Genomic DNA, 12,638 nt, shown 5'->3' on the forward strand with positions numbered 1-12,638 from the left:
TTCTTAGTCTCTCTTTGTTGTTTCTTAAATTTTTCCCAATCACTTGTTTCTCCACTTTTTTTGGCCACTCTGTACGCAGCTGTTTTTATTTTAATACTCTCCTTTATTTCCTTCGTTATCCACGGCTGGTTCTCCCTTTTCTTACAATCCTTGTTTTTTGCTGGAATATATTTTTGCTGAGAACTGAAAAAGATCTCCTTAAAAATCCTCCACTGTTCCTCAGCTATCCTACCTGCCAGCCTGCTCTCCCAGTCTACCTTAGCCAATTCATCCCTCATCCTATCATATTTCCCTCTGTTCAAACAGAGGACACTGGTTTGGGACCAAACTTTCTCCTCTTCCATCTGAATCAGAAATTCGACCATATTGTGGTCACTAGACCCAAGAGGGTCCTTCACAATAATATCCGTAATTCTACCTACCTCGTTACACAATACCAGATCCAAAATAGCTCGTTCCCTCGTCGGTTCCGTAACATGCTGTTCAAGGAAACTATCCCGACAGCATTCTAAGAACTCTTCCTCCATTCCACCCTTACCAACTTGAGTCTGCCAGTCAATGTGCATGTTGAAGTCCCCCATGATTATTGCCGTTCCGTTTTTACACGCATCCCTTATCTGCTTGTTTATAGCCCTCCCTACCTCAACATTATTATTTGGGGGCCTATATACCACACCTACTAGTGTCTTTCTCCCTCTACTATTCCTCATCTCTACCCATAATGATTCCACGTTTTGTTCCTCAGAGCCTATGTCATCCCTCAGTACTACCCTGATATTATCTCTTATTAATAGTGTGAGACAGTAACACTGGTGGCTAAATACCGCATTGCAGCCTAATTTTTAATCGAATCCCTGCAGTGCAGAAGGAGGCCAATCGTCCCATCGAGTCTGAACCGACCTCAATCCCACCCAGTCCGGATCCCCATTACCCTATTTATTGACCGGACACTCCGGTGCAATTTAGCATGGCCAATCAACCTGACAGGCACTTTGGTGTGCGGGAGGAAACCGGAGCACCCGGAGGAAGCCCGGGGAGAATGTGCAAACTCCACACAGACAGAGACCTCAGCCGGGAATCGAACCCAGGTGCCTGGCGCTCTGAGACGGCAATTCTTAGCCAAAAATCAATGTCAGGAGTGGGATTTGAACCCACGCCTCCAGAGGAGACTGCGACCTGAACGCAGCGCCTTAGACCGCTCGGCCATCCTGACTCCCTTAATTTTAACACAGGAAATTGCCCCAAACAGCTTCAATAAAGTGTTTGCAAACAGCGAGAAGCAGATGTGTGTGAGGATGTTCCGGAGGAAGATTCTTGCTATAGAATCGACTGTGTTTAGGTCGGAATATTACTGACTGGGAATTATTACGGGACCAGGTTTAAAAACACAAAAGAACAAAGTCACGATCCGAAACGTTAACTCTGTCTCTCTCTTCACAAAAGCTGCCGGAGCTGCTAATTAGTTGCAGCATTTTCTGTTTTGATTCCATATTTCAAAGCTCCGGGTTTGTAGAAACTCTTGTGTGTGAAGGGCGGCTCTGGAAGGGTTTGTGTGGGGAGCTGTGTTTCGCTTCCATTGTTAATAAACGGGTTGAAATTGGCGGTTGCAGAAACTGGAGGTGGAGCTGAAAGATCACGGGCCGTTCTGTGTGTGTGTGTCAGTCCGGCTCTCTCCTCCCTCCCGCTCTGTGTTTGATCTTCACTCTGTCTCCTCCCCTCTCTGCTCTCACTCCGCCTTTCTCAGTCAGGTCGGGGCGGGCTGTATAAAAGGAGCCTGAAAGAGTTCCTCTCCCATATTGTGCAGTGATCTGAGTGAAGAATCATCATGTCTGGCAGAGGGAAAGGGGGCAAAGGACTGGGTAAAGGCGGCGCAAAGCGGCACCGCAAAGTGCTCCGTGATAATATCCAGGGCATCACCAAGCCAGCAATCCGCCGCCTGGCTCGCCGTGGCGGTGTCAAGCGGATCTCGGGTTTGATCTATGAGGAGACTCGCGGGGTGCTGAAGGTTTTCCTGGAGAATGTGATCAGGGATGCGGTCACCTACACTGAACACGCCAAGCGCAAGACGGTCACTGCCATGGATGTGGTGTACGCTCTGAAACGCCAGGGCCGCACTCTCTATGGATTCGGCGGCTGAACAACTGGAACCTTCCTACCGAACACACAACAAAGGCTCTTTTCAGAGCCACTCACCGCCTCACAGAGAGAGCATTGACCTGGGGACGGGGGCTGGGATAGGCTGTTCAGTACTTGAGATGCATGTTTGTTTTGTTTAGGTTACAGTGCGGGAATCACCGAATTTAACATTTCATTTGGAGCAGCGATGCGGATTGTTTTTGAAATTTTTAAGTGGATTGTCTGAGCAGCCCCCAGTTGACATGTGCCCTCAGTGAAACGCCGCATCACTCCTGTTTAATCACCCAGTGTTTGGATAGAGTTTATCAAAGCTTTCTCTGGAATAGCGGAGTTTAGTAGCAGCAGCCGGTGAATCGTTCACTGGAATCAGTCCCAGTTGTGATGCTATTTGCCCCAGACGGTTGTTTCCTGCACTGAAACTGACGCTTTGTGAAACTGATCAGTTTCCGCTCAGTCATTCACAAACCCGCAATTCCCGCAGTTTGAGCCGCTCCAACCCCAGCCTGCTTCTGATTGGCCATCCTCTCCGCATTCGCAGCTCTGAACCAATCGCAGAGCATCGAATGTGAACATTGAGCCAATCATTGGCTTCAACTGTCAACCAGCAGAAATTTTGAATTGGGGAAATGCCGCCAATTTCAGCGCGGGAAAGGGAATTGAGACAAATTCTTAACTTATTAAAAATAGATTCTCAATTAATATTCTGCTGTAAGATTATTTTACAAAGAGGTTTCATTTGTGAACATTTGTCCGCCACGGGCAGCAAACGGCTCTATTCAGTAATGTCAAACGGGACAAATATGAAGTCACTCTCTGTAACAAACAACAGACTCAACCCCTTTCACACCGGCTTCAGGGAGACAGAGAAGCGACTGATTTCTGATCCTTTCCCCCGAAAACGGCGGCGAATGTTACAAGCGACAGGAGAGGGGAAATCTGAATGGGCTGGAGAGGAAAGGGACAGGGATCGAGTGGAACAGCGTGAGATTCTGGGAATGAACAGCTCAGAGAGCGGGAAAAGGGTCTAAAGCACTAAGTGGGGGGAGATAGACTTCAAATCTTCAATGTTTCTGGGAATTATCTTATTAAGGACGGAATGAAGACTTATTTTATACAAACGGTTATTTCCTGCACAGAAAACGGCGGAATTTCTGAAAGGGGCGGTTAAGAAAACAACTGAACCAATCAGAACCTGAGGTACAGACATTAATTCGCTGGTCAGAGTTTGATTGAAACTTCCTGGGCCAATTCCCGCTGGGGGCGGTCCCTCGCAGAGTTTAAAAAGGCGGATGCAGCGCAGACTCTGTATTAACAGTCTTTGTGTCTCAGATTGTGCTGCATCCGTTCAGAAAATGGCCAGGACCAAGCAGACAGCGCGCAAATCGACCGGGGGGAAAGCTCCTCGCAAACAGCTGGCTACCAAAGCTGCCCGGAAAAGCGCTCCAGCCACGGGCGGAGTGAAGAAGCCTCATCGCTACAGACCCGGCACTGTGGCTCTGAGGGAGATCCGCCGCTACCAAAAATCCACCGAGCTGCTGATCCGCAAACTGCCCTTCCAGCGCCTGGTGCGAGAGATCGCTCAGGACTTCAAGACAGACCTGCGCTTCCAGAGCTCGGCCGTCATGGCCCTGCAGGAGGCCAGCGAGGCTTATCTGGTGGGTCTCTTTGAGGACACCAACCTGTGCGCCATCCACGCCAAGCGAGTCACCATCATGCCCAAAGACATCCAGCTGGCCCGCCGCATCCGCGGGGAACGCGCCTAAACCCCGACCTCAGCACCAAGAACAACAACGGCTCTTTTAAGAGCCACCAAATCGGCAAATGAAAGAGCTGCGATCTCCTGTTAACGATTCTAGTGTTTGAATTCCCAGGACAGAATATTCCCAGGACTCTAGTACTGACACCTCTCAATGTTACAATTAACCCTCCGTTGCATTGGGGTCACTCATATCTCCAATCCTTTGATGGTTCGAGTAAAAACGATGCCGTTAACAATTCTACCACAATTTAATTTTAAAAGTAGTTTTATTAAACCTGCGATCATTTCAGTTTCCGAGCCATTATTCCGCAAATCCACTTTCTCCGCACGTGTTTCGAGTCGCAGCGAGAGTGTTGAAAATTGTGTCAATGACGTTCAGAATATGAAGCATGTCTCCAACAGTAACCCACTCACACAGATATAGCCATTGCAGGAACGCTTGCACATTCACATAGACAATAATTAACACTTTTCCAGATCCAGTGACTGACTTTGAAAACCGATGGGCTGCAGATGAATATCCTCGCAGATGATCACATTTTAAAGCAATTATATTTGAAATAGGATCAATTCACTTCACTGGGATGGTTTCCCCGATAAACAACAGCAACCTGCATTAAAATACTGTATGTGTCAATAGTACGGATTGATAGAACAAAGCGGGAAACAGCTGTGCTGTGAATAGCAGTGCAGAAACTGACCGATAGACACCAGGTCGCCCTTTTTCAGATAAAGTGAGTGGCTCTGAAAAGAGCCTTTGGGTTATCAGATTAAAGAATGGGCGCTTCACTTGCTCTTCGCGGCCCCAGCGCTGCTTTTCTTGTGCAGCAGCACGGCCTGGATATTAGGCAGCACCCCGCCCTGAGCGATGGTCACCCCTCCCAGCAGCTTGTTGAGCTCCTCATCGTTGCGGACGGCCAGCTGCAGGTGTCTGGGGATGATGCGGGTCTTCTTGTTGTCCCGGGCCGCGTTCCCGGCCAGCTCCAGGATTTCAGCGGTCAGATACTCGAGCACAGCAGCCAGATAGACCGGGGCTCCGGCACCCACACGCTCAGCATAGTTGCCCTTTCTCAGGAGCCTGTGAACACGGCCCACCGGGAACTGCAGTCCAGCCCGGGAGGAGCGAGACTTGGCCTTGACCCGAGCTTTCCCGCCGCTCTTTCCTCTTCCAGACATTTTTTTTGTACTTTTCCAATTCAATCAAATTCAATTCAGAGTCTCAACAAGTTGAGACATTTCCGATCCAGGCTGACAAGACAGGGCAAGCGACCAAATTACCCTGTCCTGGGCCCGATCTACATGAGCCAAGCTGAATGGAGGAGGGGGAGGTTCCTCCTCCAAGGCTTGAGCTCATGTGCATCTGAGCCAAAAGGCCGAGATGCCACTTTTAAAAATTGCTTCATATGAAACTTCAATGTAACCTAATGACCTCAACCAAGTGCAGCATCCAATCCATACTGCACTTGATCTTAGCCAAAAGGCCGAGAAGCGATTGAAAAGATGTGCGGGTTAGGTGGATTGGCCGTGCTCAATTGCCCCTTAGTGTCCCGGGATGCATAGTTTAGATGGATTTGCGGGATAACTATGTGGGGTTACGGGGATAGTTACGGGGTTACGGTGGATAGTCAGAGATTCTGTAGATAGTTGAACAAGAAAAGAGTTAGCAGAGTGAGCATTGGTTCTATAGAAAGTGCAACTGGGGGATTGATAATGGAAAACAGGGTATTGGCAAATGTATTTTTCATTGGTGTTCACTATAGAGGATACAAGTAACATCCCAGAAATAGCTGTAAACCAGCAAATGGAAGGGAGGAGCACAGGAAAATTCCAATCAACAGGGAAAGTGGTATTGAGCAAATTGTTGGGTCGACAGGCTGACAAATTCCTGGGTCCGGATGGACTTCTCGTGAAGGACATGAAAGAAGTGGCGAATGAGACAGTTGATGCATTTGTTTTAATTTTGCAAAATTCCCTGGCTTTGGAGAATGTTCCATCAGGTTGAAATATGACAAATGTAATACCTTGATTCAAAAAGGGATGGAGACAGAAAGCAGGAAACTACAGGCTGTTAGCCTAACAGCTGTCATCGGGAAAATGTTAGAAGCCATTCTGAAAGATATTACAACTTGGAAAAAATACAAGGCAATCAGGCAGAGTCAATATGGTTTTCTGAAAAGGAAATCATGTTTAACTAAATTATTGGAGTTTTTTGAAAGAGGCCCATGTGCTGTGAATGGGGAACCGGTGGATGTCCTGTACTTACATTTCCAGAAGACATTTGCCAAAGTGCCAGATTAAAGGTTATTGTGTAAAATAAACATTCATGGTTTTGGGCGTATCATTTTGGCATGGATTGATGGTTGGCTCGCTAACAGGTCAAAAAGAGTTCGCACACATGGTTATTTTTCTGGGTGGCAGGATCTGATGAGTGGTGTATTCATGCTGGGGCTACAAATTGTTACAATTTATAAAAATTGCTTGGATGAAGGGACTGAAGGTACCGTTGCTAAATTTGCTGACAGCATAAAGATAGATAAGAAATTAATTGTGAAGTATACGTGAGGAGGCTTCAAAAGGAAACAGATAGATTAAGTGAGGGCAAAATGTGGCAAATGAGGCAAATTGCGAGGATAAAACAGTGGTTGACAAATGGGAGACTTTCAAAGTTGAGTTGAATGGGATGCCAGCCAGGTACATAGCCACCAGACACACATATGCAGTGTCCAAAGCTAGGGTATCCTGGATGTCTAAGGTTATTGACGAGAAAATAAGGAAGAAAAAAGAGGCATATGATGCATGCTGGAATAATAATAGCAATAGAAACCAGGAAAAACAGCTCAAAATGCAGGAGAGGGGCTAAGGCTGGAATAATGAAGAGGAAGCATGAGGAAATGTTAGCAGGCTGCGCTAATACAAATCATAACATGTTCTTCAAACATATTAATTGTAAAGGATTAGTGAAGGATAGAGTGGGGTTCATAAGGGCCAAGCAGGGTAAACTGCTCACTGCAGCAGAGGGTATGGCAGAGATAGTAAATAAGTACTGTACTTCTGGCTTTACCAAATTAGACAATGTGACAATGGCCCAGTTGAAAATGTATGTGTTGATTAACTGAGCTTCATAGTGAGAGTGTGGAATTAACTCTCTCTCAATCGATCATTGTGTGTGGGTGCGGAATTAACCCTGTCTCAATCTATTCGTGTGTGTCAGTGTTGAATGAACTCTCTCTCAATCTATTACTGTGAGAGTGTGTGGAATTAATTCTCAATTGATCATTGTGTGAGAGTGTGGAAGTAACTCTCAATCTTTTATTGTGTGAGAGTGTGGAATTAACGGTCCCTCAATCTATTACTTGTATGAATGTGGAATTAACTCTCTCTCAATCTATTACTATGTATCGGAGTGGAATTCACTCCCTCTCAATTATTTATGTGTGTGACTGTGGGATTAACGGTCCCTCAATCTATTACCTGTATGAGTGTGGAATTAACTCTCTCTCAATCTATTACTGTATGTGAGTGTCGAATTATCTCTCTCTCAATCTATTACTGTATGTGAGTGTGGAATTAACTCGCTCTCAATCTATTACTGTGTCAGTTTGGAATGAACTCTCTCAATCTATTACTGTGTGAGAGTACGGAATTATCTCTCTCTCAATCTATTACTGTCTGTCAATGTGGATTTACCTCTGTCTCAACATATTACTGCATGTCAGTGTGGAATTAACTCTCAATCTATTACTGTGTGTGTGGAATTATCTCTCTCCCAATCTATTACTGTGTGTCAGTGTGGAATTATATCTCTCTCAATCTATTACAGTATGTGAGTGTGGAATTAACTCGGCTCTCAATCTATTAATGTGTCAGTTTGGAATTAACTCTCTCTCAATCTATTACTGTGTGTCTGTGTGGATTCAATCTCTCTCAATCTTTTCTTGTGTGAGAGTGTCAATTTATCTCTCTCTCTCTATTACTGTATGTCAGTGTGGAATTAACTCCCTCTCAATCTATGACTGTGTGAGAGTGTGGAATTAAGTTGCTCACAATCTATTACTGTGAGAGAGTTTGGAACTAACTCTCTCTCAATCTATTACTGTGTGTGAGTGTGAAATTAACTCTCTCAATCTATTACTGTGTGTCTGTGGAATTCACTCTCTCTCAATCTGTTATTGTGTGCGAGTGTGGAATTAAAAGTCTCTCAATCTATTACTTGTATGAATGTGAAATTAACTGTCAATCTATTAGTGTGTGTGAATGTGGAATTAACTCTCTCAATCTATTACCGTGTCTCAGTGTGGAATTATCTCTCTCGCAATCCAAAACAGAGAGTGTGTGGAATTATCTCCCTCTTAATCTATGACTGTATGTCAGTGTGGAATTAGCTCCCTGTCTCAATCTATTACAGTGTGTGTGTGTTGAATTAACTCTCTCAATCTATTAGTTTGTGAGAGTGTGGAATTAATTCCCTCTCAATCTATTACTGTGTGTCGGTGTGGAATTCACTCTCTCTCAATCATTCATTGTGTGTGACTGTGGGATTAACAGTCTCTCAATCTATTGCTTGGGGTGGTGATGTTCCTCAGGGATCAGTGCTGGGACCTTTGCTGTTTGTAATATATAGAAATGATTTGGAGTAAAATGCAACAGGATTGATTTGTAAGTTTGCGGACGACACAAAAGTTGGTGGATTTGCGGATAGCGATGAGGACCATCAGAGCATACAGCAGAATATTGATCAGTTGGAGATTTGGGCAGAGAGATGACAGATGGAGTTCAATCCGGACAAATGTGAGGCAATGCATTTTGGAAGGTCTAATACACCTAGGAAATATACAGTAAATGGCAGAACCCTTAAGAGTATTGATAGGCAAAGGGACCTGGGTGTACAGGTACACGGGTCACTGAAAGTGGCAATGCAGGTGGAGAAGGTAGTCAAGAAGGCATACGACATGCTTACCTTCATCAGCCGGGGTATTGAGTTTAAAAATTGGCAAGTCATGTTGGCGCTTTATAGAACCTGACTGAGGCTGCACTTGGAATATAGTGTTCAATTCTGGTCGCCACACTACCAGAAGGATGTGGAGGCTTTGGAGAGGGTACAGAAAAGATTTACCAGGATGTTGCCTGGTATGGAGGGCATTAGCTATGAGGAGAGGTTGGAGAAACTTGGTTTGTTCTCACTGGAGTGGCGGAGGTTGAGGGGAGACCTGATAGAAGTCTACAAGATTATGAGAGGCATGGACAGAGTGGATAGTCAGAAGCTTTTTCCCAGGGTGGAAGAGTCAATTAATAGGGGGCATAGGTTTAAGGTGCGACGGGCAAGTTTTAAAAGAGATGTACGAGGCAGATTTTTTACACAGAGAGTGGTGGGTGCCTGGAACTCGTTGCCGGGGGAAGTAGTGGAAGCGGATACGGTAGTGATTTTTAAGGTGCGTCTTGACAAGTACATGAATGAGATGGGAATAGAGGGATATGGTCCCCGGAAGCGTAGGGGGCTTTAGTTGAGTCAGACAGCATGGTCGGTGCAGGCTTGGAGGGCCGAAGGGCCTGTTCCTGTGCTGTAATTTTCTTTGTATGAGTGTGGAATTAACTCTCTCGCAATCTATTACTGTGTGAGAGTGTGGCATTATCTCTCTCTCAATCTAATACTGTATGTCAGTATGAATTTACCCCTCTGTCTCAACACATTACTGTGCGTCAGTGTGGAATTAACTCCCTCTCAATCTATTACTGTGTGTTGGTGCGGAATTAACACTCTCTCAAACTTTACTGTGTGTGTGTATGGAATTAACACTCTCAAACTATTACTGTGTGTGTGTATGGAATTAACACTCTCTCAAACTATTACTGTGTGTGTATGGAATTAATTCTCTCTCAATCTATTACTGTGTGTGTGTGTGAAATTTACTCTCTCACAATCATTTATTGTGTATGAGTGTGGGATGAAGAACATAAGAACTAGGAGTAGGAATAGGCCATCTGGCCCCTCGAGGCTGCTCCGCCAGTCAATAAGATCATGGCTGATCTTTTTGTGGACTCAGCTTCACTTACCTGCCCATTCACCATAACCCTTAATTCCTTTACTGTTCAAAAATTTATCTATCCTTGCCTTAAAAACATTCAATGAGGTAGCCTCAACTGCTTCACTGGGCAGGGAATTCCACAGATTCACAACCCTTTGTGTGAAGAAGTTCCTCCTCACCTCAGTCCTAAATCTGCTTCCCCCTTATTTTGAGGCTATGCCCCCTAGTTCTAGTTTCACCCACCAGTGGAAACAACTTACCTGCTTCTATCTTGTCTATTCCCTTCATAATCTTATATGTTTCTATAAGATCTCCCCTCATTCTTCTGAATTCCAATGAGTATAGCCCCAGTCTACTCAGTCTCTCCTCATAAGCCAACCCTCTCAACTCTGGAATCAACCTATTGAATTTTCTCTGCACCCCCTCCAGTGCCAGTATATCCTTTCTCAAGTAAGGAGACCAAAACTGTACACAGTACTCCAGGTGTGGCCTCACCAGCACCTTATACAGCTGCAACATAACCTCGCTGTTTTTGAACTCCATCCCTCTCGCAATGAAGGACAAAATTCCATTTGCCTTCTTAATTAACTGCTGCACCTGCAAACCAACTCCTTGAGATTCCTGCACAAGGACACCCAGGTCCCTCTGCACAGCAGCATGTTGCAATTTTTAATCATTTAAATAATAGTCAATTTTGCTGTTATTCCTACCAAAATGGATGACCTCACATTTACCAACATTGTACTCCATCTGCCAGACCCCCGCCCACTCACTTAGATTATCTATATCCCTTTGCAGACTTTCAGCGTCCTCTGCACACTTTGCTCTTCCACCCATCTGAGTGTCATCTGCAAATTCTGACACACTACACTTGGTCCCCAACTCCAAATCATCTATGTAATTCGTAAACAATTGCGGTCCCTACATTGATCCCTGAGGCACACAACTAGTCAATGATCGCCAATCAGAAAAATACCCACTTACCCCCACTCTTTGCTTTCTGTTAGTTAACCAGTCCTCTATCCATGCTAATACATTACCCATAACACTGTGCAACTTTATCTGATGTAGCAGTCTTTGGTGTGGCTCCTTGTCAAATGCCTTCTGGAAATCCACATACACCACATCTACAGGTTCCCCATTGTCCACTGCACATGTAATGTTCTCAAAGAATTCCAAAAATTAGTCAAACATGACCTGTCCCTTATGAACCCATGCTGCGTCTTACCAATGGGACAATTAATATCCAGATGTCTCGCTATTTCTTCCTTGATGATAGATTTAAGCATTTTCCCTACTACAGAAGTTAAGCTAACCAGCCTATAGTTACCTGCCTTTTGTCTACCTCCTTTTTTAAACAGTGGCGTCACATTTGCTGTTTTCCAATCCGCAAGAACCACCCCAGAGTCCAGCGAATTTTGATAAATTACCACTAGTGCATTTGCTATTCCTCCCGCCATCTCTTTTAGTACCCTGGGATGCATTCCATCAGGACCAGGAGACTTGCCTACATTTAGCCCCCAAAACTTGCCCAATACTACCTCTTTCGTGATAATGATAGTTTCTAGGTTCTCACCTGCCATAGCCTTCCTGTCATTAATTTTTGGCATGTTATTTGTGTCTTCCACTGTGAAGACCGACACAAAATACCTGTTGAATGCCTCAGCCATTTTCTCATTTCCAGTTATTACATCCCCCTTCTCATCCTCTAAAGAACCAATGTTTACTATTGCCACTCTTTTTCATTTTATATATTATAACGGATTAACGGTCTCTCACTCTATTACTGTGTGCCAGTGTGGAATTAAGTCTCTCTCAATCTATTAGTGTGTCAGTGCAAAATTAATTCCCTCTCCATCTATTACTGTGTGTCAGTGTGCAATTAACTATCTCTCAATTACTGTGTGTGAATATGGAATTAACTCTCTCTCAATCTATTACAGTGTGAGACTGTGGAATTAACGCTCTCTCAATCTATTGCTGTGCGAGTGTGTGGAATTAACACACTCTCAATCTATTACAGTGTGTCTTTGTAGACTTAACTCTCTCTCAATCTATTACTGTATGACAGCCTGGAATTAACTCTCTCTCAATCTATTGCTGTGTGTCAGTGTCCAATTAACTGTCTCAATCTATCACAGTGTGACAGTGCAATGGAATTAACTCCATCTCAATCTATTACTGTGTGGGAATGTGGAATTATCTCTCTCTCAATCTATTACTGTGTGTCAGTGTGGAATTAACTCTCAATGTATTGCTGTGTATCAGTGTGGAATGAACCCTCTCTCAATCTATTACTGTGTGTCCGTGTCCAATTAACTGTCTCAATCTATTATGGTGTGACAGTGCAAGGAACTCTCTCTCAATCCATTAATGTGTGTTAGTGAGGAATTAACTCTCTCAATCCATTAGTGAGTGTCAGTGTGTAATTAAAACTCTCTCAATCAATTACTGTGTGTGTGAGCGTGGAATTAACTCTCAATCTATTCCTGTGTGTGGATGTGGAATTGACTCTCTCGCAATATATTACAGTGTGAGTGTGTGGAATTATCTCTCTCAATCTATTACTGTGTGGGAATGTGCAATTATCTCTCTCTCAATCTATGTGTGTGTCTCCATGTGGAATTAACTCTCTCTCAATCTATTACTGTGTGTGTGTGGAATTAACTCTCTCTCAATCTATTGCTGTGTGCCAGTGTGGAATTAACTCTCTCTCAATC

At 44.4% G+C, this 12,638-nt stretch overlaps 3 protein-coding genes and 1 non-coding gene across 4 annotated transcripts; 2 read left to right on the top strand and 2 right to left on the bottom strand.

Annotated features, from left to right (window-relative positions):
* Positions 1-1,130: 1,130 nt before the first annotated feature.
* Positions 1,131-1,213, bottom strand: trnal-cag (transfer RNA leucine (anticodon CAG)). The gene has a single exon. It is a non-coding gene; the product is annotated as a tRNA-Leu (tRNA).
* A 612-nt stretch (positions 1,214-1,825) lies between these two features.
* Positions 1,826-2,137, top strand: LOC144483484 (histone H4). Its single transcript, XM_078202176.1, has one exon. The coding sequence runs from the start codon at positions 1,826-1,828 to the stop codon at positions 2,135-2,137; it is 312 nt and encodes a 103-aa protein (XP_078058302.1).
* Positions 2,138-3,488: 1,351 nt separating this feature from the next.
* On the top strand, positions 3,489-3,899 carry LOC144483479 (histone H3). Its single transcript, XM_078202172.1, has one exon. It carries the CDS (start codon positions 3,489-3,491, stop codon positions 3,897-3,899), a length of 411 nt encoding a protein of 136 aa, XP_078058298.1.
* Positions 3,900-4,681: 782 nt separating this feature from the next.
* Positions 4,682-5,071, bottom strand: LOC144483481 (histone H2A-like). The gene has a single exon (XM_078202174.1). It carries the CDS (start codon positions 5,069-5,071, stop codon positions 4,682-4,684), a length of 390 nt encoding a protein of 129 aa, XP_078058300.1.
* Between the last annotated feature and the right edge of the window lie 7,567 nt (positions 5,072-12,638).

The sequence above is a fragment of the Mustelus asterias genome, unplaced genomic scaffold (assembly GCF_964213995.1).
Source record: "Mustelus asterias unplaced genomic scaffold, sMusAst1.hap1.1 HAP1_SCAFFOLD_74, whole genome shotgun sequence".
In the NCBI taxonomy this organism is placed as follows: domain Eukaryota; kingdom Metazoa; phylum Chordata; class Chondrichthyes; order Carcharhiniformes; family Triakidae; genus Mustelus; species Mustelus asterias.

Excerpts from the sequence above, each read along its gene's own strand:
- LOC144483484 (XM_078202176.1), top strand. The coding sequence starts at position 1,826 with ATGTCTGGCAGAGGGAAAGGGGGCAAAGGACTGGGTAAAGGCGGCGCA.
- LOC144483479 (XM_078202172.1), top strand. The coding sequence starts at position 3,489 with ATGGCCAGGACCAAGCAGACAGCGCGCAAATCGACCGGGGGGAAAGCT.
- LOC144483481 (XM_078202174.1), bottom strand. The coding sequence starts at position 5,071 with ATGTCTGGAAGAGGAAAGAGCGGCGGGAAAGCTCGGGTCAAGGCCAAG.